The 26,468-nt window shown below is 44.1% G+C and overlaps 1 protein-coding gene across 2 annotated transcripts in view; it reads right to left on the bottom strand.

Moving 5' to 3' along the window:
* Positions 1-26,468, bottom strand: part of EPAS1 (endothelial PAS domain protein 1) — a 125,763-nt gene that overhangs the window by 59,800 nt on the left and 39,495 nt on the right. For both annotated transcript variants that reach the window (XM_035111181.2, XM_035111182.2), the window contains one exon: positions 10,539-10,729. In XM_035111181.2, coding sequence (XP_034967072.2) covers positions 10,539-10,729 — 191 coding nt within the window. The remainder of the gene's footprint in view (positions 1-10,538; positions 10,730-26,468) is intronic.

Below are 26,468 nucleotides of genomic sequence, written 5' to 3'. Positions count from 1 at the left end.
TCGACCATCCTGTTCTAGACTTTACCTCGAACCTTGGTTTAGTTGCCTTCAAAAACTATAGTTTTGCTAACAGAAAACAATTAAGAGGAAGGGCCATAGCTGACTGCATTACAGGGGGTTGGACCAGATGGGTTCCTTCCAACTCTACAGCTCTATGATTCTGTGACTGGTGGAGAACGTGCAGGTCCCAAGTGCAATCTCCAACATCGCCAGGTAAGCCTGGGAGAGATTCTTGCTTGAAACCCTGGAGAGATGTTGACAGTCAGTCAGCACCAACAATACTAAGCCAGGTGGGCCATTGACCTGGCTCAGTATAGCAGCTTCTGATGCCTTGTACCTTATCAGTTACGTAGAGTAAGTGAAAAGTGCAAAAAACAACAACCCCAAACCCCAAACACGAATCATTGCCCAATTTGACATTGTCCCTTTACAGCAAATGCCTAGCATAATTTTCAAAGAAAATATGCCTTTTGTGCTAAAAATATCTTTTGTAAACAAGCTTTGATTGATTCCCACTGTCAGGATGTGCATAGCTCCAGAGGGCCAGAACACATTTCCGCAGATGCTTGCTCACTTCCTTCCATCCAGCTTCTTGGAATGTAGCGGAGAGCTAAAAAAAAAAACCACCAGGCTTTCTTTTTGCAAGAATGAACAGCTCAGGTATGATCCAGATCCAAAACTCCACAATCCAACGTGGAGAAGCACCAACATGCTTTTGTATACATGTTATTTTGTGACACTTCAAAATAGAAAGATTCCTGCTTACAGAGCAGCAGGACTTATAACTGGTATTTATTATAATATCTATAGGCCACTCTTTCACAAAAACGTCGTAAACATAATATTGTCTTTGCGCTACAACAGCCCTGGCTAATGTTGTTGTTGTTTAGTTGTGTCTGACCCTTCGTGACCCCATGGACCAGAGCACGCCAGGCACTCCTGTCTTCCACTGCCTCCCGCAGTTTGGTCAAACTCATGTTCGAGAACAGTGTCCAACCATCTCGTCCTCTGTCGTCCCCTTCTCCTAGTGACCTCAATCTTTCCCAACATCAGGGTCTTTTCCAAGGATTCTTCTCTTCTCATGAGGTGGCCAAAGTATTGGAGCCTCAGCTCATGCCCCGAAGTAAATGGATTGTAGATTTCATCTTAGAGCACAAACCACTGATAGCAGTAGTATAAATGCAATTGAAGCGGGGATGACTAACTGGATGATACTGGGCTGCAACTTTCATCATTGCTCCCTACTGACCATGTTGACTTGAGAATCTGACAACATCTGAAGGGCCACAGAACAGCCACACCTGAATTAAAGCAACAATCCTTGACATGTTTACCTGCAATAAATCCCAATGAGCAGGGAGACTTATTTCCACACAGCATAGTAAGTCACTGCACACTGACTTAACACCACTTGTTTTGACCACGCTGAAGTTCTGAATGGCATAAGGGCCTGAGAAGCTGCCTCAGTCCATCAAGCTCAGGAATGTTTTCTCTGATTGGCAGGAGATTTCCAGGGCTTCAGGCAGTTGCATTCCCCAGTCCAACCTGGAGACACCAAGGACTGATCCCTGGTACTCTGCCACTACGGTCCACCCCCAAATTGCAAGTGCACCAGAGTTTGGTCCAAATTTTGATCAAAACTGGTAAACTATAGCTAATCTGATTACCAACTCTCCCATGGGGTGGGGGTAACACACAAGGGAGCGGCACACCCAATCACTCCTCACATTAATATTTTGATAGCCTTGGGCTATCCTTGAAATATTTAGCTTGATCCTTATATTGGGCGCAATCTTGTGGGGTGCATATTATAAATTACAAACATGTCCATTTTGCCGCCGCCACCCCGAATGCTTATGTTTCTTAAACCACACAGGAAAATTGTTTTTCACACACATCTCCCTTGTTCCTTACCTGCTTTCTGCCTCTGGTAAGGATCTTTTCTCAAAACAAGCTCAGGCCATCTCCCTGACTGCCTTCCCTTTTCTGAAAGAACTTCCTGTCTGTTTCCTAGTCTTTCCTATTACTTTTACTGTCTGTAGCCACAGAAATAACCCACCAGTTTCCTCCACCTGCTCAAGAAAATATGAAAGAAAAGAAATAGGTGGGGGGAGGAGGGGGAAAGAAACTAAGCTAAGACTAAAAAAAGAATGGTCTACTAAGAATGGTCTCCAGGAAAAACTGTCTCAACATAGCCTTTGTTTGTCTAGTCCAAGCTGCAAAGGGTGGCATTCTGTGGGCCTTGCTCTATACTTTCTAAAGTTAACTGCCTGACTCAGACTAAACATTGGCCATGTTCACATGTAACAGAAACCCACAGTCACAGGTTATCCCGAAGCCATGGTTTGCTGCTGGCTAGCTGATCCTGACTTGCCAAGCGAGTAACAAACCACAAAACCTGGTTGAGACGCAATGTGAAGCCGAGGTTGTCAGAGGAGGAGCAAAATAGGAGCAGCTGGGGAGCCTGCACCAACACACTGCCCATTCACTTTGAAACACGAAAAGCCAAGAAGTGTTGCTTAGAATTAATTGTGAACTGCCTCTCTGGTTTCCCTTACAAACCACAGCTTGCAATCAGGAGCGAGCCTTGGGGAACATACAGTTCCTCTCCAGTGCAGATTTTGTTCCTCTTGCCAAGAAGAAGAAGAAGAAGAAGAAGAAGAAGAAGAAGAAGAAGAAGAAGAAGAAGAAGAAGAAGAAGAAGAAGAAGAAGAAGAAGAAGAGGAGGAGGAGGAGGAGGAGGAGGAGTTTGGACTTGATATCCCGCTTTATCACTACGCTAAGGAGTCTCAAAGCGGCTAACATTCTCCTTTCCCTTCCTCTTCCACAACAAACACTCTGTGAGGTGGGTGGGGCTGAGAGACTTCAAAGAAGTGTGACTAGCCCAAGGTCACTCAGCAGCTGAATGTGAAGGAGTGGAGACGCGAACCAGATTACGAGTCTACCGTTCTTAACCACTACACCACACTGGCTCTTAAGAATGTAAGAAGATCCTGCTGGATCTTCTGTTGCCCAAGCCTCTCCGTCTGGCCTTCAGAACTCTTTCCAGGCCACAGAGGTAAAAAGTTAACATTGACATTTGTTGCTCGGCATGTGTGGTTGCCACATCTGGAGGACATACCATTTTCCATTCTAACCAAATCTAAGATGAGACAGGATGGCTCACTCATGCTTCCTTTCACCCTGCTAGATTAGAATATCAGGTGTCATTCTGACTTCAACACGTGCTGGATGTTTTATTCCTTGGGTCAATTGCTAGCCTGTCATCATTCCCCACCCAACCAAGCAGAGCACCTATGCCAGAAGAGGCTAGCCTTTAGGCCCCAGATGTTGTTGGACTGCAACTCCCATCATTCCTAACCACTGGGCATGCTGTCTGGAGCTGATGGGTGCTGGAGTCCAACAGCATCTATTTTTATTCAAGTGGTTTACAAAAGGCAAACTAAAATATTCACTAAAAGCATCGATGAAAGCAAACATTAAAAACAAGTTACATAAAAATAATAAAAATATAAAATAAAACCAGTAATTTAAAAACAAATACGCTTACTAAAATCACATGTTACCATCACAGTCTAATGTTGCATACCTGGGTAGGTTTGCCGAAATGAGTAAGTTTTTAGCAGGTGCCGAAAACAATACAGCAACAATGCCTTCTTAATATTAGAATCATAGAATCATAGACCTGGAAGGGACCACAAGGGTCATCTAGTCCAAGCAATGCAGGAATCTTTTTGCCCAGCATGGGGCTTGAACCTATGGCACTAACATTTAGAGTCTCGTGCTCATCAACTGAGCTATCTGTTAAGATGGGCAGGGAGTTCCAAATTTGGGTGTTGCCACACTAAGGGATCGAATGCTTGCAATCTAGAGGGCCCCCAGCCTATGCCTTCATTCACATGGCAGGGAGAAATTTTGAGCCATTCCCACAGCAACACACTGGGTAAATTTCTGTGTGTTGAATTTCTGTTGATTACTGAGCGTCATTCTACCATTCAAGGTGATAAAAACAAAAACAGAAACCCTCCCAAGTACACCGTGAAGAAAATAGGAACAATATTCTACAGCTATTGTTCCCGTTAGCTTCCTGAAATACTAATCTCAGCCGAGCCGGCAGACTACGAGGCCTAATGCTTCCTTCCCAGCATTCTTGCACAGAGCTGCCTACTGTGAAAAATCAAAAGGAAACATGTTACTAACTAAAGAAGGAACCAGAATAAAAGAACGCTTGGTATGTTGCACTCTTTTGAACTCCGAGACATGAGACCAGCATTTCCTATTATGAAATGATTAAAAAAAGAACAGATTCAGACCTTCAAGTGGCTTCAGTGGGGTACACATAGGATAGAAAACTCATTCTAAAAGTAGCACAGGTTCATTCTAAATACTCATTTTCCCTCTTCTCCTCTTTGGCAAGCTGAAATACAGGCGGGGAGTGGCAGGGGTGCCAACCTGAATAAAATATTGTGAGGGCCCAAATAAGCCCCACCCCACATAATCAATCACACGGTGCAGTGCAGACACACCATTTGAATGGGAATGCCCATCAACTTCGTGGGGGCCCAGCCTCCTCAAATATTTTATTGCGGGAGTCGAAGCCCCCACAGTCCCTAGGAGTTGGCTCCTATGTGGGGTGGGACTTCAGGAGGCTCAGTTACCAACTTTTCTCAAATGAAGAAGTGATGTGACATAACTTGTTTTGAAAATGTTTGATTTGAATTGAATAATGAACTCCTCGTATACCAAATTTGCCAAGGGTTGCTTTTTGTTGGTAGAATAATATAACCCTGCCTCCCCCACTCTGCCCAAGCAAATATGTATATAAGTTTGGCATGGTTGTACTTCTAAGAGTCCAAATGTTTGCTTCAACAAAACAAAACAATAAACTTGAAGTCTTTGTCTGTTTGTTTTAAATAAAAAAATGTTAACTTAAATCAGCAAGGTGGGTGTAGGAAGGAATGAGACTAAACAGGAAGGAGAGAGCTTGAAACAAGATAAAGCTGGACTTTGTATATTTTGACTATTTGTATATTTGCTGCTTTGGAAGGGTAGGATACTTCTCAGGCTGATGAGTAGGGATAATCAAATCTGTCAATTTCAGTTTCTGCCTTATTTTTCATTTTTCCACTCTTAACGCCACTTCTTCACATCAGTTTGCAATTTTTTAAAAAATCCTCATGAAAACTGAGCAGCAAAATTCTCATATTCACACAGGTGTGTGCAATCTTGTCTAATGTACACATTTTTTTACACTTTTTGCTTTATTATTATTCTTTATCAAATTTCCATACCACCCTTTATCTGAGGATCACAAGACACTTTGCAATATAAAAACACAAAAATACATAACGTAGGAACAAACAAAAAAACAATACCAAACGGACACAGTTTAAAAGCAAAGCATATTTCCCCCCGATATAATGCCTTTTTGTATGGGGTTTTCACTAACATATGCAATTTCCTGCACACCTTACCACAGTATATGCACATTTTTGCACACATTACATGGCTAGAGAACTGCACTGCAACATTCAGAGAAATGTGAATTGGCCGTGTTTCAATTTTAATATTGTTTCAGAAAGTATGAACTAGGGAGGCTTACCTTTACATGAGAACTCTGTTGAGAATTCCTACCCGTCTCTGTTGGTCAGATATCATTTGGCAGATTTTATCTGGACTGCTTAAGCCAGTGTTTCTCAAACCTTTTGAACTCAAGAGCTATGGAGACATCTCCTATCTTTTTAGAATGTGATGCTCAAGATCACGCCAGGCGCTTTGACCTCCCATTGGTTCTCTTGCAACCCTCCCACAATGTGTTCTACATCAGTAGCTTGGGTGACAAATTTTCATAAGTAGGACCTGCAAAAAATGTTGCACTGTGGCATATCTAGGATTCCAGCCAGCCATGTCTTTTTCTAAAATACTACATTTCAGAGAGGAGAGAGAGAGAGAGAGAGAGAAGAGAGAGAGAGAGAGGAGGAGGAGGAGGAGGAGGAGGAGGAGGAGGGAGGAGGAAAAGTTTTTGCAGTAAGTACTGATCCACACTCTGAGAATGCATTTGTGATTAATATATAGGACAGGGGTCTATAGACATAAAGGCCAATGCACAATGCTGTGTCCTGATCTACACATCTGTTACCCATACATGTGGTTTTGAAGAATAAGGATCACATCTAGGCCATAGCTGCCAAGTCTCCCGTTTTCCCTGGGAAATCCCCATTTTTCAGCTGTTCCTAGCTGAAAAATCGGATTTTTTTTGTTTTTTCCCGGTTTATTCTGGCGCGGCGGCCATTTTGGAACTGGGCGGAGCATGCTCAGAAGCGACTTTTGATGCTGCTCTGCCCCAGTTCCAAAATGGCTGCAGTGCGACTTCTGGCGCGGCGGCCATTTTGGAACTGGGCAAAGCAGCATCAAAAGTCACTTCTGAGCATGCTCCGCCCAGTTCCAAAATGGTGGCAGCGCTACTTCCGGTCTGCTATTTCCAGCCCGGTCCCTTATTTCTCTGACAGCAACTTGGCAGGTATGATCTAGGCACACCACAGCCATAGGAAGTAGGAACCTATTCAAAACATGACATCCAACTTTTGGATGTGTCAGGTTTGCTAGGAGAGAATGCTAGGGTGTTAGGAAAAGGCTGCTGCACTGCTGATTCCCCATGTCCCATAGATAGGTAATTAAATAGGGGGCTTCAGTTCAAAAATGGAGAGACACACATCACACTTGATTGGACACCACATACACTAATCAATGTAGTAATGTTTTTCTGCGTCTCTGGGTTCTGTTCTGTTCTCCGGGGCCCTCACAACTTTTAACAAGACCTACAGCTCCAGAAAACCAATAACAACGAAGTAAGCAGTAAGCAACAGTCAAATACTGGCTTTGAGAGAAATGCATATTACAGAAGTGAGTGGAATCCAATTAGCACCCTTGCTCTCACATAGCAGAAGCGTCTACTCTCACAGCTCCCTGGGCTCCCCCAAAATCTGTTCCAGAGGGTTGGGGGAGGTGAGTTGCAGGAAGGAAGGGGAACTGGCAAAAATTGCTTCCCTCCCCATTCTGCTGGCAGAAGCCTCTGCTGGATCCAAAGCTCTTCCATCAGCATGGGAGGTGTCATTGGATGAAAACCCTTAAAGCAGGAGGGGGCAGTCCAAAAGGTTATGCACACCTGCCGTAAGAAGTAAAACAGCTACAGCCCTGGGATAATAATCTCCACCGACTTAATGCACAATACACAGTCATTTGTTCTGTTCACTGCCAGGGAACCTTTCCCGAATACCTGGATGTCCTTACTGATAAAATTACGAATTACAGACTGGAGCTATCCAACTAGCTATGTAACTCTGGGAGGGGAAAATCAACAGACAGACCAAACTTAGCAAAGGACAAACTTTGAAAGAGGACGCACACTCCAGAACAGGAAACAATGCAGCCTTGGTTTGTTATTGTTTTAATCCAAACTGTCTTAATTTCCTCCCTGCTCAATGCATTAAACCACTTAGCCCAAAGGGTGACGCAACCCTCCGATTTGAAATAACATCTGCCTACGATCCTATTTTTAACTAAATGAAAGGGGCATTGATTCCAAAGTATGGAGGCTAACTTTTATTATTAATCTTATTTTTTTAAAAAAAAAAAACCTAATTCACACAACTCATTATTTCTGGAAATATTTTTTGGGGGGAGGGGGGAGGCAGGCGGCAAATGGAGCATACAGAAGTCACACCATGCTTGACGTGGGACTGGCAATCTGGCAGTGTCATAGATTTTTAACCCAGCCGGTGTTGAATGATGCAATGAATATGTATTTTCCCCTCTGGCAGCTGTCTATAGTGTTGGTGACTCCTGCCATGCAGAGTCGGAAGGGAACACAAGGGTCATGGAGACCAAATCCCTACGGCGCAGAAATTTTCTGCCCAAGATGGGACTTGAACCCACAATCCCGAGATTAAGCATCTCATCAAAGCCTTACATTAGGATTTCTATGCTAGATGTGGATTGCCAGGCGGCCATGAGGGCAGAAGAACCTGCCTAATCAATCTTGGTAGTCCATCTAGCTACAGTGACCAGCAGCCACACTCCAGACAGGCCTTCAGACAGGATTCCCCCCCCCCCAGTCCTACCAGAAGACACAATGGCTAGAACCTGGGATCTTCTGCATGTAGAACATGGGCTGTGGCAATGGACTGTGGATCCTTACCCGGGATCTAGCTTTCCACTGCATGGTGCGTGACAAGTGGCTCTGTTGACAGCATGTTACTTGCCCACAGAAACACCATCATGGAAACCTCTAATTAAACACTCTGCATAATGAGATTCACATGCGTAACCAAACAAACACTCTCTCTGACCAACTTCCATTTAGCATGGCTCCCCTGCGCTGAGCAACGTGGGTGGTTTTCCGCCTGAATCTCTTTCATGCATTAAGGCAGCCAGACTAGATTTTATTGGGCAGGGAATCTAGGCCATATCACAAATCTACTCTCTGTTGCAAGCGGCGCTAATCAAGCCATTCAGTCTGTTTCCGGTCTATGCATACTGTATTCATAAATCTGTTCCCTCTCGTTTCCGCATTAATTTGTGCAGGATTATTTTAGTTTTTAAAAAAGAAACATTTTAAAAAACATTTAAATATGCATTTTTTTTCTTTCAAAATATGCAGAAGTTTCAATCCCCAGCATCTTGAGGTAGAGCTGGGAAAGAATTCTGCCTGAAATTCCAGAGAGTTGCTGCCAGTCAAGTTAAAAAAAAACTGAGCTCAATGGACCAATGGTTTGATTCTGCATATGGCAGCGCCCGGTGTTAAAATGCACATTTCTAAACTTACTGTATTATATCTCAGAAAACACATTTAATGTTAAATTTCAAAATGCACATTTTAAAATGCACCTCGATACAGGTTTTGGACCAGGAAAGGCATTGCAAAATTTGGAGGAGTGAGAAATCGGAAAGTTGACTATGTTTCGATCTGCATATTAGTCAAAAGAGGTGTAGATGAGGTCCTTTCATACAGATTTCTCCAGAATCCCATTCATCAGACACCTCTGTTAGCATTCTCTTTTGTTGGGCAGGCTTCTGCTGGTATAGAAGTATGCAAGCTTTTGAATTATACAAGGGCTCTTGGGCAGAATGGAAATATAAGATCATTTTCAACTGTGCAGATGGCAAAGATATAAAGAAATGAAACACTTCTGGCACTTCGAGATGGCCGACTAATCTCCAAAGGTGTTTTTCCTGCCTTCACACAAACTAGACACAGCAGAGGTTTGCAGACTATAGAAATGACCAGCAATGAGCTACAGATACTTAGAGACAGAATGGCCTTCATATGCTATCCTGTTTAAGCGAAGACCTTCTAAAAGCAGTTATGCAACCCTCTTTTCCACACTGGATTGAGATATGCTTGTCCCAGCATGGAAATCTTTTGTGATTTACCATCTCTGGCATTTTAATTAGATTAAAAATTCCTCAAGCTTGAAAATCTTTTAATTGGTTTTAATTAACATTGGTCCAGGTTTATTTTTAGATGTAGGCCTTGCCTTTGTGAAGCAATGCTGATTTTTGTGTATGTGCATGCGTCTTATTTGTCTTTTGTTTGTTACTTGGGCAAAGCATTTATTTTATGTATGGAGCACCAGTATAGACTTTCCCTTCCTCCACAGCAACTCGGCAGGACTGAGGAACAAATTGGGTATGAATTTAAACAAATTCCTAGGCTTGGAATTGCCATCTTAAAAAAAAGAAACAAAAACAAAACAGCAACCAGCACCAAAAAGTAGTTGCAGGTGGATAAAATGTATGGGGGAATGGATCCTTCCACCCAATGTTTTCCTTCTGAAAAATCTCCCAAAGTAATTTGCCCTTGAACAGGGCCAGCCCAAGACATTCTGCTGCTTTACCACTATAAAGGTCCAGTCGTGACCCACTCTGGGGTTGCGGAGCTCATCTCGCGTTATTGGTCAAGGGAGCCGGCGTACAGCTTCCGGGTCATGTGGCCAGCATGACTAAGCCGCTTATGGCGAACCAGAGCAGCACACGGAAATGCCGTTTCCCTTCCCGCTGGAGTGGTACCTATTTATCTACCTGCACTTTGACGTGCTTTCGAACTGCTAGGTTGGCAGGAGCTGGGACCAAGCAACGGGAGCTCACCCTGTTGCGGGGATTCGAACCGCCGACCTTCTGATCATCAAGTCCTAGGCTCTGTGGTTTAGACCACAGCACTACCCGTGTCCACTTGACCACTATACCAGTGTTTCTCAACCAGTGTGCCTCCAGATGTTTTGGGACTACAACTCCCATCATCCCTAGCTAGCAAGACCAGTGGTCAGGAATGATGGGAGTTGTAGTCCCAAAACATCTGGAGGCACACTGGTTGAGAAACACTGCACTATACCACTGAACAATACTGAAAGGTCCTGGGAACTGGGGCCCGTGCTCCCCAAATGGGAAGTTAGATGGGCCTGAGACAAGGTGCTGGGTTGCCAGTTGCCACTTGACAACTCACCACCAGGCATAGACACCTCTGCTTTTACAAAGCTTACCCGAAGACAATAGTTTGTGTGTCCGCAAGAAACTGATTGCGAGGCGCATTATCGATGCTTTGTCCAGGTGTGAGCTGATGTTGTGAGGCAAAGGGAGTTCGTGGGCCAGCTCATAGAAGACTTCCGTCTCCTTGCTCCTCCTGCACCTTGCGGCATCCCTCGACTTCTCCTTCCTCCTTTCAGAACTGCTCCTGCGATGACAGAGAAAAGACAAAAGGAGAAAGGGAAAATAATTGTACCAACTATAAAAAGCTATTGAGAAGTAATCATTTATACTCCGGCAGTACAAATACAAGGGCCTTCTGGAATGGGGACAATGTTCTGGTTCTTATTGAGTTCACATTGGTTTCTTCTAAATTAGCTGTTGTGTTTGTTTTATCCCTCATAATCTCACATCCTCTGGGCAATGCACCATTATTCAGTTCAAAACCATTTAATCTTAAGAAAATCAATCAACCGTGGTAATCGAAACCCACAAAAGCAAGAAAACTGAACAAAGAACATATTGCCAGTCACAACTAACCCCACTGAGTGCTAAAAACGATATTGCATCACATAAAAGCAGGCAAGTGACATCAGTATTGATGTAAATGATCGGTGTTTTCTGATGGCACCGTGATCTGAAGTAGGAATTAAATACAGTGGTACCTTGGGTTACAAACTTAATTCATTCCAGAGGTCCGTTCTTAACCCAAAACCGTTCTTAACCTGAGGCGTGTTTTCGCTAATAGGGCCTCCCGTTGCTTCTGCTGCTACTGCCGCACGATTTCAGTTCTCATCCTGGGACAAAGTTCACAACCCGAGGTACTACTTCCGGGTTAGCGGAGTTTGTAACCCAAAGCATTTGTAACCTGAGGTACCACTGTACAAAGAATGGGACCAGCAACAAAATGTGTCCTTGCCTCCAAGCAGGTCTGCTCCTGCTAGTATCCTTGCCTGCTTACGAGTCAGCCATACCTTCCTCCAGTGTATCATAAGCTGTACGGCGTTCAAGGAGGCCATTCTGCTCCCCACTCAAGCCCAGTTATCCAGCTTTACTTTCTTTTCAGCATCCTATGGCTTCTGAGCAAGCTCAATCAACTTTGTTGTTTTTTCTACCCCCTGCCCTTTTATTTATATAGATAGCATTTGTGCAAACATGGGGTTTCCCCCAAGCATGCAAATATCTCATTTCTCAATGGCCCCATCTGGGCCTCATTTAAGTTGCTGCTCACCACCTGTGCCCACTATTTAAGGGAGTGGCGCATAACTCGTAATTTCAGCCTGTGGTCTCCTTAGGTCATGCCTCTGTTTTCCTGTTAAGAAACAAGGAGCGGCAATCACTTTATACAACACAGGCCCAGCAGCACAGGTGTGCTGACCTGAGGGCACATCAATGAAGGAGATGAACTACTGGGTATTCTGTTTTAGGCTGCAATCCTGTGCATGCTTACTTGGGATCAGGTCTCAGAGAACTCAGTGGAACACATATTTTTTTGGTACTGAATAACTTCACTAGCTCCCAGTTCATCTCTGAGCATTCAGCTCAGGTTGTTGGTGCTTCCCTATAAAGCCCTATACGCAGTGGTACCTTGGTTTACGAACTTAATCCGTTCCGGAAGTCCGTTCTTAAACTGAAACACATTTTCCCTAATGAGGCCTCCCCTGCCGGTGTTCTTTCACCATTTGGATTCCGTTCTTAGACCGAGGTAAAGTTCACAAACTGGGACACTACTTCTGGTTTTGCGGAGTTCGTAAACCGAATAGTTCGTAAACAGGGCTGTTCTTAAACTGAGGTAAAGGTAAAGGACCCCTGACCGTTAGGTCCAGTTGCGGGTGACTCTGGGGTTGCGGCGCTAATCTCGCTTTACTGGCCAAGGGAGCCAGTGTACAGCTTCCGGGTCATGTGGCCAGCATGACTAAGCCGCTTCTGGCGAACCAGAGCAGCACACGGAAATGCCATTTACCTTCCCGCCAGAGCGGTACCTATTTATCTACTTGTGCTTTGACGTGCTTTCGAACTGCTAGGTTGGCAGGAGCATGGACCGAGCAACGGGAGCTCACCCCGTCGCGGGGATTCGAACTGCCGACTTTCTGATCGGCAAGCCCTAGGCTCTGTGGTTTAGACCACAGTGCCACCCACCACCCGAGGTACCACTGTACAGCTTTGCTGAGCTGACCCAAGAAACTTTAATACCTGAGGCAAGGACAAGATACACACAGAGAGAGAGAATATATGGAAGCCAACTGGACTTGTAGCTGAATTTTACTGCCACACTGGGTTATAATGATGGGTCATCATCCTCTACCACACCTGAGGGCAGCAGACTATTATTTTTATTTATTTCTATCCCGTCTTTCTCCCAAGTTGGGTTTCAAGGCGTTCGTATTCAAGAAATGGAAAACTATATTTAAGACTTCCTCATTTGATTGCTTCCCCTGGAAAAGGAGGAAGAGCAAAGGCTGGTTCATAACTCAGCTTATTATGCTGACATAAGATAGTCCAAAATCTCCCATTAGTTTCTAGAGTCCTCTTGGTTTTTTATATAGTAACACTTGGATCCCCCCCCCCTGCCATGACACTGGGGAAAATATTCCTATGCACATGCAAGCGGTCCACATCGCATTGTATCTGTGCTGCACAGCATTTTTTTAAAATCAAAAACATTTTGAAAGATTTGTTCTTTTTCAAAGGTAAATGTGCAGGAGACATCCAAGCCCAACTAAGTCTCTACCTGAGCCTTTGGGAATACCACAGGCTAAAGAGATAAATTTTGTGCAGAACCAGCCAACTGAATCGCAAAAGCTTCATCATAAAGAAATACACTTGTGGCGTATAATCACATGCAAGGCCCCTCCCAAACTAATTTCTCCAACAAAGGTACTTGTTAGGCAACCTCAGCAATGTCTTAAATAGCCTTAGATGCTTAAGATTACAGACACAATAGCCCCACTAAGTAGCGTTTAGAAGGTTCCCCACCCCACCCCAACATCTACAGCAAAAGGGACACTTCTACGATACCGATTGCTGGTCACCCGCTATTATTACCAGCTATTTTGATTTTATTGTTTTTTTGATGTTTTTTTGAAACCAAGATCATGGCCACTGGTCCCATCACCTCCTGGCAAATAGAAGGGGAAGAAATGGAGGCAGTGAGAGATTTTACTTTCTTGGGCTCCTTGATCACTGCAGATGGTGACAGCAGTCATGAAATTAAAAGACGCCTGCTTCTTGGGAGAAAAGCAATGACAAACCTAGACAGCATCTTTGAAAGCCGAGACATCACCTTGCCGATAAAGGTCCGTCTAGTTCAAGTTATGGTTTTCTCAGTAGTGATGTATGGAAGTGAGAGCTGGACCATAAAGAAGGCGGATCGCTGAAGAATTTATGCTTTTGAATTATGGTGCTGGAGGAGACTCTTGAGAGTCCCATGGACTGCAAGAAGATCAAACCTATCCATTCTGAAGGAAATCAGCCCTGAGTCCTCACTGGAAGGACAGATCGTGAAGCTGAGGCTCCAATACTTTGGCCACCTCATGAGAAGAGAAGACTCCCTAGAAAAGACCCTGATGTTGGGAAAGATTGAGTGCACAAAGAGAAGAGGACGACAGAGGATGAGATGGTTGGACGATAAAATGCCACTAAATCGTTTGTCATTTAATTTATGATCATTGCATTCTTTACTGTCAGATGACAGGGGGATGAGATCCGTTTGTGAGGTGCTTTTTTCCTGCCTCGTAGTACAAAGCTTAACAGCCAAAAACAGGGTTAAGGCTTAACTCTGGCTTTGGTTGTCAGGTGCCAAAATAACTTTCCTGGCTTTGAGCACTGCTATGAACCTTGACTTGAGGCAGACAGTACATTTGCTGCTCTGATCAGCCAGGGAAAATGCCTTCGGCTGTGTCCTGTTAGCTCTTGAGGAACCAACCAGCTCAGCTCTTACAGAAACCTCAGTGAAAGGAGATTGTCCTGTCATACCACTGTTGTGCACTCTGTGTGTGTGTGTGCGTGCGCGCACACACACACGCGTGTGCAGTCATTAGTTCCCGCATCTCAAAGGTTAGGGACTCATGGGTAATTAAGCTGTCAGAAATAAATACTGCTGTCAAAAGGCTTGCTATCACAGCTTCAAATGCCAACTTGCAGAACAAGAACAGTACTTTTAAATGTTACCAGGAGATGAAAGAACATATACCCGGCTTTCTGGATGGGACGCATGGAAACTTCAAACTGCTGACCAAACTGACCGGATAACTTTAGGGTATTTAAAAGGGGCAATTAAATAATGCTGCTACGTTTCCTTCTCCTTGCTGAGTATGATGCAATGTTTACTACCGCTTTACATAAATGGCGTGCCCACAGCATCAAAAACAACCTTCATGTAACACGGAATCCAATGAGCTCCAAAAGTAATCCACTCATTGGATGCATCCAGAGTTACTTCCTTTGAGCAGTAGAATTATTCCGTGGATAATGTCTGGAGTGAGCTAACAGCATAGCCCTGCACCTTTAGAAACCGCTCAATGGTCAACCCAGTGGCGGAGCTTCATGGGGGGGGGAGGCGGAGAGCAGACGGGGTGGGGTTGGCGCGCGTCCCGGGGGCGTGGCACCTGTCCTGGGGGTGTGCCATGGGTGGGGAGACAGCCGCGATGGCACCTCACCAGGATTGTGCTGCCGGGGGCGGTGCGCTCCCCCCGCACTCCTCTTCCTCCACCAGTGGGTCAATCCAGTCTTTAAAAAAAGACCAACAGGGCTGGCCCTACCATTAGGCACAGAGGGAGGTAGCAGCCTCAGGTGGCAAATACTGGAGGCAACGGTGGCAGCCCTACAGCTGTTCTTCCTAAGCAAACACACCCACACCCCTCCACCACGATACACAGCATGCTCTGACTGTGTCACTGCAGCATACTGGGACACAGAGGGGGAAACTTTTGTGTGCACCTTTCAAATGTACTATGTGAAGAGACCTTTAGAGATGAGACACTTGGATTCTTCCTATGCTGGACAACTGGGTTCCTCCCCATCGACACCCTCCCGATTTTTCAAACAAAACAATTGATGCAATTCAACCATTTTCTTCCAGTAGCCACTTTTAAGGATGGTTTGCAATGCCTAAACAGTTCCACTACTACCGGTTGTTGTCGGAAGCATGAATCTGCTCAACCACATCAAAAGTATGCTTGCCAAAACTCACTCTCAGCTATTTATATTATTGCTTTTCACATCTTTTGCATTTATCATATCTCTAATAAAATGTGGGCCAAGATCACACTAGAGTGATAATAATAATAATACCCAACGCTGGAGCCCCAATTATTCATTTTGTGTTTGGCGAGTCTCGAGATCCTAATCTGAGAGAGAGAGAGAGAGAGAGAGAGAGAGAGAGAGAGAGAGAGAGAGAGAGAGAGAGAGAGAGGAGTCTTTCATTGTGGCAATCAGTCATTTATTTGCTTATCTGCAGGTTTGCAAAAGCATCGTTGGCCAGAAGCTAAAGAAGCACTGCTAAGATCTGCCTGCAGATAAGTCAACTATTTACACAATCTTTTAAAAAGTGCATACCAAAAGCTGAGTTTATCTCTTTGGCAAAGGGTAAAATAATGATGGTCAAAGTGCAGGGCAAAGATTTTCTGAGCTGCAAAGTTTTAACAAGCAGCTATCAGCCACTATTAGGGGGCAATGCGTTTTACAGCCTTTGTATGCTTACTCAAAAGTAGAAGTGGGTCACCGGGTGGGACAGAGCCACTGTGCTAGCTTCCCTAAGATGGGCTGCTCCCACTTGACAGGAGGAAAAGGGGCATGACAGCAGGGAGGTTGGTGTGCTGCAAATGCAGGAGCAGCAGATTGGCATGCCCCTCCCTCTTTCCCTCCAGGAAACATTGCCTCCAAGATCAAAAGCACCATGCCTCTGACAGCACTTGACGCGAAATAGCAGGAGAGGGCTATGACCTGCTTGCAGGTTTTCCATAGGCATCTAGTTGGCCACTGTGAGAACAGGGTGGGCCTTGGATCGTGGCCAGCAGGGGTCTTCTTGTTATGCTCATTCGACACAAGCAACACCTCCAGTTTCAAAAACCCTCCCCAAGGTGTGTTGATCAATATCATACCAAAGCAACATTGACAAGATATACATTCCATCCAGCACAAGGAACAACTGTTACCCTGGGATCCTTGGGGAGGAAGGGGAGGATATTATTATTATTATTATTATTATTATTATTATTATTATTATTATTATTAAAAAATTCCTTCCAGTAGCACCTTAGAGACCAACTAAGTTTGTCATTGGTATGAGCTTTCATGTGCATGCACACTTCTTCAGATGCATGTACACGAAAGCTCATACCAGTGACAAACTTGCCGTAGCTGGTCTCTCTTCTTCTTCTTCTTCTTTGGCGATCACTCGTAGCCAAGTAAGATTGTCTTCCATAAACACGATTTCAACAATGGGTCCGTAAGTGATTGTGGAGGCCATGACTGTGGTCTCTAAGGTGCTACTGGAAGGATTTTTTTAATTTTCTTTCGACTATGGCAGATCAACATGGCTACCTACGTGTAACTAGAATAATAATAATAATAATGACAACTACTACTATCGGTACTACTTTCTGCAGTAGCAGCAATCATGAGCACCAACCACAATTTGCTCCCATACAGAAAAAAGTATCCAATGCACCAAAACCGGTTCAGATTCAACCCTAGGGAAATCATGACAACCTATGGCAGTGGCAAATTTCAGCCAGCCCCTTCAGCTCTGCAATGGAACATCTGCTGTTCCTGCTTTGTGCTTGGAAATGATGGGTTATTCTTGTTACTGGGCAAACTACCCTGGAGCAATGGCCTTTAGCTCTTTGGGTCTACCAAGGAACGCCTTCAATCCAGTGGAAGCAATTCCCAAGCAGATCAGATCTTTAGCTATGGTGGTTGGGACTAGCCAGGTTTTTTGCCCCAGATGAAGTCTCTAGAGGGGTTTCACTGAGGCTTCCAAGCTCTCTCTCTCTCTCTCTCTCTCTCTCTCTCTCTCTCTCTCTCTCTCTCTGTGTGTGTGTGTGTGTGTGTGTGTGTGTGTGTGTGTGTGTGCAGGTGAAATGAAGTCTAGTTTTGCCCCTGTCTCATGTATTGGGAATTAATGTATTGAGTATACGATTTGATCTTTTTAAAAAGGGCAATACAAAAAGGCAACTAGACCCTTCACAAAAACGCAAGCATTGCCTGATGCTATGGAAAATACTATAAACCAAGCAATGATTAATAGGTCTCATATTTTGAATCAAGTTGTACTACGCACATGGCCAATATTTATCTCACCTGAGTAATGATTGGGAAATTTATTTGTCTTAGTCCAAAACAGGAAGTGGTTAAGCAATTTAATGCCCCTTTAACTGATAGCGATGCATTTCTTTTAAAACGTTTAAAGTGCTATATTTCAATTGTAGTTTGTTTCTAGCCATTAGAGAATGTTACACCCTGTTTTACTTTTTATGCATTCTGGAGGGTACTCTGCACATGAAAAAGCAAGGGAGATGAATTTTTCTGTTTATTTTGAAAATTCAGTGACACACACACAAAATGGACATTCTGAATGAATATGTTTGCTTTACTGCAGAGTGAGTGGAAAGTTCAGCATTTGTTTGGAACAACTTCCCCCCTGTTAACCCAGTTTTTCCTTCTTTGGGGGATGCCTGAGGAACCACGAGGCCCATGCAAAGGTATATTGCGGCCCACCAAACCTGTTCCCATTCATGCAGAGCCAGTTTGAATTCCCATTGCAAATCTCAAAGCAAAATTCTCAAGGTGACACAGCAACTCACATAGCAGAAAGAGCTTTCTATAAGCATGGATGTATGAAAGAAGGCCAAGACATGGCCACACTTGGAAAGCTGTGCACAGTTCTGGCAGCAGCGTCACAGAAAGGATATCATATTACTGGGAAAGATGCAGAAAAGGGCAACCAAAATGACTAAGTAGCTGAAGCAGTTCCCCCATGAGAAAATGTTGCAACATTTAGGAATTCTAAGATTAGAGCAGTGTATCCCAAACTTGGGTCTCCAGCTGTTTTTGAACTACAATTCCCATCATCCCTGACCACTGGACCTAGGGATGATGGGAGTTGTAGTCCAAAAAGAGTTTGAGAAACACTGGATTAGAGGGGGGGAAGGGGAGACATGATAGGCCTTCATAAAATGGAGGAAAAGGATTGAGGAAAATCCTTCTCCCTTTCTCATTATGCTAGAAGCTGGAGTCATCCAAAGAAGCTGAACGGTGGGAGATTTCGGATAGAGAAAAGAAAGTACTTCTTGCAATGCATAGTAAAAGCTGTAGAGTTTTCCATCACAAGATGTGGATGGCTTTAAAGGGGGATTAGACAAATTCATTGAGGATAAGGCGGTCAATGGCTACTAATCATGATGGATCTAGGATCAGGGGCTCAACTGGTGGTGGTGATTGTCCTCATGTACTGCTGGTGGACTTTGCGGGGGTTCGAACCGCCGACCTTCTGATCGGTAAGCCCAAGTGGCTCAGTGGTTTAGACCACAGCGCCACCTGCATCCCATGGTCCAGAACAGTGACTTGAAAAGCTGGAGGACTTATTAAGAACAGGAAATGCCAAACAGGCCTTCAGGTCCTGGTCTAATAAAAAGCATCATGGGGTGGCTGGGTGAATAGCTAAAACCAGGGATTTTCTAAGCAGGAACTCAGCGGAACGGAGTTCCCTTATCTTTCAAAAATCAAATAAGTATTTTTTTCATCTGGGGACCCTGGAATAGACATACACCCAATGCCAGAGCCAAAAATCAACTTATACCTGTAATCAATAAAGTTGTGGCCATTTCTAATCCATGTCATTGTCTGCTTGAGTTTTTTAATCACATCTTGCATTTAGCCGTGGCCCGGGGAGTGTGTGGCCCTGCGACTGGGCCCACAATAAACCAACAAACTTTGTGGTGAGTTCCCCCACCTTTTTCCAGAAAAAAAAAGCACAGACAAGCTTTCATTCCCAAATGGGTCCTCCATATTCTTGGTGTGGGGTTCACCTTTCCTTTCTAGAACTGACCTGGCATATCAACCAGTACTGCCTCCCCGTTCTCTCACTTCCTCCACACAGCCAACAGCAGAATCCCAATATGCCCTGTGATGGAAGAAGGAGTGGGGGACATTTGTACAAGGGCTGGGAGCCCCAAAATGCTGGCTCCCCACAGAGCTCAGATTTCCTTTTCAGTGGGCCTGCCCAGCTTCAGTTACCATCAATGACTTTCAAGGACTTGGCAATGCCAACCATTTCATTTGTTTTCTGGAAATACCTTCAAGGGCTCATCAGCATCTTTGAAATACGTTGGTGTCCATTCTTTAGACAACTGGATTTTCCCTTTCCAGACACTGATATTGCAATATTTAGTCTCCAAGTAAAAGAGATGAGATATTATGAGATATATTAACTCTGGTTCATCATTAGATTCCATCCCCCCCCCATGCATCCACATAATATACATTTGCAATAGTCACCCAGTTCCATGAAGCACCACCCCTTCACTCAGCATTCCCTCATTCATATTTCAATCATGAAACAGAAGACTTAACATAGATACTATCAGAGGAGTCTCCTCCCCCATGATCTGATTTGAATGCCAACTACTGGCACTTGCCCAATAGCAGAACATGTGCTCTGATTAGTGTACCATGCAAATGTAGGTGCTCAGTTTTGTCTGGAGGCTGCCATGCACTGGGGAAAAGATAGGGCAATTTATCTCTCACTGCTTATTTGCTGAATTTCAAGTTACTTTTATTCATATGTTCCGTAAAATATCTGCCCAAAGACAATCTATATTGAAGGGCTTCTGTATTAAAGGAAATTTGTCCCATATTCCAAACCGTTGACTTCACAAGAAAAGTAACCAGCTGTAAGCACAAGGTAGCCTCAAGACTCTCTGCAAAGTGTGCTGCGTCCATGCGCACAGCTGAACAGTTCTCAAAAGGCCAAGCAGAAAAGTAACACTTTTTGTACCAACTTAACTGTTTGCGTTTTGAGATAATGTGTGAATCATACTACAGCTGCTACAGAAAACAGTAGGTTAAATACAAAGTTTATAACTTAACAAGTAGAAACATAGCCTCTAAGAAGGCTTTTCTCGTGAAACTGATAACCCTAGAAAGGGACTTTTCTGCAGTGGCTCCCCATTTGTGGGATTGCTCTCCACTAGGAGGCTCGCCTGGCACTTTCATTATGCATCCTTAGGCACCAGGCGAAAATGTTTCTCTAGAACCACTGGCTCATTCACATTCTATGGCCTTTTAAATGTGTTTGTGGGGGAGTGTTATTGGTTTGTTTTTGTTTCGTTGTGTATGACGGGCAGTTTCGTTGGATGACGGGCAGTAATTTATTCAAATGTAATTAATAATAGGAATAGGAATAGCTTGATATTTGAATGTGGAACCTTTCCCCAGGCTCCCAACCCAATTTCATCCTCAACGTCGCATGCCGTTTTGGTACTAGGCTATCCTTCCTGCTTCAAAGAATCAATTAAGATTTTCTTCTCAGTTTATTAGTATCCATCCCACCCCTACATATAGGACTTGGAATATTCTCCCATCTGTAGTTAGGCACACACACGCTTGTCTTTACTTGCATTTTCCTAGCATTTAAATATTATAACCCCCCCCCTGCCCCCTTCCAGTCTGTATTCTGGTTGTGCCTGCAAAAACCTCTGTCCATGTCTTTATAGTCTCAGTTGAGGCCTGAAACCGTTATTCTCGTGTAAGAGGGCAAGTTTAAATTTGTCCTTTAATAATCAGCTTACAAATAACTTCTGCCTGTTTATTATTAGAAGCTAGAGTACAGTTGCTACGGTATGTTGACAACTGCATATCTGTCACCCTCTTCTCAGGTTGTTTTGACAGGCACTTTTTATCTCTAGGAAGACATTTGGGTTTCTTAAAAATAAAAACAAAGAAAGCAACACATATCAGCGCTCTGCTTTTATGTTAGTTGGAAAAAGAAAAAAAGCTAGGGTGGAAACCACAGACACAAATACACACACACGGGCATATGTTTTGCAAAAGAAGAAGAAAGAGAAAGAAATAAGAGACAGTGAACTTTGGATATTACTGAATTTCTGACTGGTTGGAGAGTGAGGGAGGTTTAATACAGTGACAGCGTTCACATCTTACTGCAAACCAGTCTTTGGCAAGATCAAAATTGTAGTTGAAAACACAGTTAAAACCTACCAACCAATTAAAAACAAACATTCATAAAAACCATCACTATGTGGAAAAAACAAACAAAGACCATGACATCGACCATGTTTTTTGGTATTGCTTGTGGTCCTTACATTCTTAAGGGAGCCCCTTACAAGCCAAATTGTGTGGGAAGAGAAGGGCCGCTTTTGCCACTCCTGCAACATCAGTTATTTATTTTATTTTGATATCCTTACATGCCACTTTTCTATATATATTATATTCAAAGCAACTAACAGCTTGGTTGAAAGGGCACCATGAAACATAAGCAATCAAAAATGCCTCAATTAAGATACGGGACACATAATACTAATCAGTATCATAAAATCGATGAAACAGCCCAGCAACCATAAATAAATCAAAGGCCACGTTGGTGCAAATGAGTCTTAAGTGCTAAGTGCAAGGAGAGAAGGAGCCTATTTGGCTCCCCACTTTAATCCCTGGGAACGCCAGATAGAATCCAGGTAGGCCCAGGACATTTTGCTACCTGAAGCACAGGAAGGTGCCTGCCCTCCCCGCTCAAATTCTGCATACAAAAGCTAACCAGACTTCATATCCTCCAGTGTACTTGAGGTCACCAGACTAGCTTAGGGAATGCAAAGCAGGCCACATGCCACTCACAAGCTCTGCCCTCTTGCCAACACATCTCCACCGCTGCCTGATCCCCCAGGCATCTGAAGTAGCCACCTCACTTGGCAGGCCCTACATGGGGCGAGGAAAGGCTTCTGAAGAGACATGGTCAATATATTGCGTGGACGATACTGAGCTGGACAGGTGGGCTCATGGCTTGACTGCACATGGCAGATTTCTATGTTCCTGGAGGATCTTCTCGGAGAATGTTGCTGAATAATTTGGATGCCACCATAGAAAAGTGGTGGCCTACTTTATCTCCGACACAGAGGGAGGGCCTCTGAACCCAGACTTAAGGTCCAGGCAAGGAGGAGCCTGCCCTTACTTTATTGATTTTATCCATAGGAGTGGGAGGAAGCAGCCAGGTTCACGCAGGGACACTGCTGGGAGAGGTGCCAAGCATGCCTTGCAGATAGCATCCACTGGATTCCTCTGCAGCAATATTGCTTGTGCAATATCCTAATAAGTGATATACCTCGGGGTATGTAAGTGCATCATGAAGTAATGCATGGGGTGGGGGTGGGGGGACAGGAGCTGGGAAAGCAGCGAGAGGAAGCTATTCTCCAACTTCTTCCTCAGCTGACCACAACAAAATGCAACATTAACTGGCCTTGACATTTGGGGTCTGGCATTTGCAGGAGTGCAGCTGCCAGGCTTAGCAAGCTCAAAACAACCCCTGGGAGGACAAATGGGATTTTCACGGTTCACACACATACAGCTGCTATTAAATAGAGGGTTTCCCCTCTTTTAACGTTCCGTCCCACTTAAATAAAGGAGTTAAGTTCTTTTTTCTTTTAACTATGTTTTTATATATGTAAGCCAAGCATAGGCAAACTTGGCCATCCATATGTTTGGGGGGCTACAATTCCCATCATCCCTGACCACTGGTCCTGTTAGCTAGGGATCATGGGAGTTGTAGTCCCAAAATATCTGGAGGGCCGCAGTTTGCCTATGCCTGCTGTACGCCGCCTAGAGAGGCTGGGGAAACCCAGCCAGATGAGTCGGGTATAAATAATAAAATTACTATTACTATTATAACAGATGAGTTAAAAAAAATTCCTTCAGTAGCAACTTAAAGACCAACTAAGTTTTTATTTTGGTATGAGCTTTCGTGTGCATGCACACTTCTTCAGATACACTGAAGCAGAAGTCCCCAGGCACTTATGTAGGGAAAGGGTGGGGAGGGGGTATCACCCAGAAGGGTGGTGGAAATGGGTGATTGACTGACTGATAGCTGTTGACGATTGTAAACGACTGCAAATGGTCTTGCAGGAAAAAGCAAGGGTTGAGATCGCTGAAGATCATGTTATGATGTATAATGAGATAAGAATCCCATGTCTCTGTTCAAACCAGGTCCCTCCATGGTTTTGAGCTTGGTGATAAGTTGCAATTCAGCAACTTCTCTTTCCAGTCTATTTCTTAAATTCTTTTGTAGTAAGACAGCTACTTTGAGATCTTCTATAGAATGTCCTGGGAGATTGAAGTGTTCTCCTACTGGTTTCTCTGTCTTGTGATTCCTGATGTCAGATTTATGTCCATTTATCCTTTGGCGTAGGGTTTGGCCTGTTTGTCCAATATAGAGAGCTGAAGGGCACTGTTGGCATTTGATGGCATACACAATGTTAGAGGATGAGCAATTAAATAGTCCTGAGATGGTATGTTGGATGTTGTTGGGGCCAGTAACAGTAACAGTAACAGATGAGTGTACTGGTTACAGGTAGGTAGCCGTGTTGGTCTGGATCGAAGTAAAATAAAAAAATTCCTTCAGTAGCACCTTAAAGACCAACTAAGTTTTTATTTTGGTATGAGCTTTCGTGTGCATGCACACTTCTTCAGATGAGTGTACTGTATTGACAAAACTGGAGCGGGGTGGGAGGGGGCAGAACCCACAGAGTAAGGTCACACCCACAACATATATTTAATGCACATGGTCGTCCCCCCAAAGCATCCTGAGAACCACAGTCTTCCCCCTCACAGAGCTATAATTCCCAGCACACTTGATAAACTATAACTCCCAGGGGGGAGTCACATACTTTAAATGTGTGTTAAATATACAGTGTAGATGTGACCTAAATTCTTTTTGAAGTAAAGCACCCCTTCCCCCTCCCCCACTGTCACAACAGAAAAACAAAACAAGCAAACCTGTTTAGGTTAAGGGGTGATATGATAGCCATGTTCAAATATATAAAAGGATGTCATATAGAAGAGGGTGAAAGGTTGTTTTCTGCTGTTCCAGAGAAGCGGACACGGAGCAATGGATTCAAGCTACAAGAAAGAAGATTCAACCTAAACCAGGCACCCCCAAAATTTGGCCCTCCAGATGTTTTGGACTACAATTCCCATCTTCCCTGACCACTGGTCCTGTTAGCTAGGGATCATGGGAGTTGTAGACCAAAACATCTGGAGGGCCACAGTTTGGGGATGCCTGACCTAAACATTAGGAAGAACTTCCTGACAGTAAGAGCTGTTCGACAGTGGAATTTGCTGCCAAGGAGTGTGGTGGAGTCTCCTTCTTTGGAGGTCTTTAAGCGGAGGCTTGACAGCCATCTGTCAGGAATGCTTTGATGGTGTTTCCTGCTTGGCAGGGGGTTGGACTGGATGGCCCTCGTGGTCTCTTCCAACTCTATGATTCTATGATTGTATGCTCTCTGCATGCCCCAAGTTGGACTTCATAATGCTTTAATTACGACATCATTTCAGACGGGGCCGCACCGACAATGCACAATCTCGATGGAAAATATATTATAACAAAAGGCTAAGAATAGACCAGAAATACAGGAAGTTTGCTCTGGGATTTTAAAACAAACAAACACAAGGCAACGTTTTATGGTACCAAACATACTGGAAAAATGGCTTCGAATTAGTGGGGGAAAGGTTACCCAAAGAGAGAGGGCAAGGGAGAGAAGAGAAAGCTACGAGCACTCAGAGAAGATTATCCGTTTCAACTGCTAAATGGCAACCTCTGTTGTGTATTTATACTACTCATAGTCTGCAAATCACTTTTAATTGGAGATAATTTGTCTTTTTATTTCATTATCGAGCACAGCAGACAAAAGGGACAACAAATTTACTTTACAGCTGCTCCAGCACTTGCTGTCCATTAACACGGACAAATGAAGCCCAATTAAAGCTTTCAAGTCACATTTCCAGAATATATTGTTCCAAATGTTCTCTGCTTGAACGACACATGGTCACACAACTGGATGCATGCAGGTTTCAGGAAATCTGTGTATTTTAAATAACACTGTATAGACTGCATGCGTGTGTGCATGGACACATGTTTGCGCATGCTTCATCCAACAGCAAGGACCATTTATGTGATGGGACTGCTCAAAAGCTTGTTTTCCAAAACAATCACACCTCTTTCGAAAAACAGTGACTCCTCTGGGACATAGATACCCTGGCCCCCACTCCCCATACCTTGCTAAACTTCTAGGTTTGACTACTGCAATGTGTTGCAGGTGGGGGTGCCCTTGAAGACTAGTTTGGAAACAGCAGCTAGTCCGAAACATTGTGACTAGGCTACATAATGGCAACTGAGGCTCATGTCCAAACCCTGATTCAGTGGTTCACGGAATCAAGGAGAGTTTGGGTCATGCTCACAGATTCTTGTCCTGCCTGTGACATTTCCATCACCTGACCCCACAGTTTCCCTTGTGTTGGAGGGGGAAGGAAGGAGAAGCTTGGACCTCGTTCTACCTGCGCAATCACACAGGGAGCCTGCTTTCTACCTTCCCAATCTATGTGTGCAAGGCTGCCAGAAGCAGACTGAACTGGGAAGAGATACTTCAGTACTGGCAACTGAGAGCAGCAGGCAAGTTATGGGGATGCAAGGAATGTGCCATACAAAGTTTTGGGCAACATAATTAGATGGAGAAACTGCTGTCCCTGCTGGCCCCTCCTGCCTTTGCCGCCTGAGGCAGTTGCCCTGAACTTTATAAAAGTTGACTGTATTATTTTCAGGTCACGACTGACTTACAATGTATATTTAAGATTAGAAAGTTAGTCTTGTCCATTAATTTCAATGGGTCTACTCCCGAGTATTTACTCAGGGTAGATTAACTGAAATTAATGGACAAGAATAGCTTTCT

Source organism: Zootoca vivipara, chromosome 3 (assembly GCF_963506605.1).
Source record: "Zootoca vivipara chromosome 3, rZooViv1.1, whole genome shotgun sequence".
Taxonomy (NCBI): Eukaryota; Metazoa; Chordata; class Lepidosauria; order Squamata; family Lacertidae; genus Zootoca; species Zootoca vivipara.
This window is presented reverse-complemented; position numbering and strand designations above follow the sequence as displayed.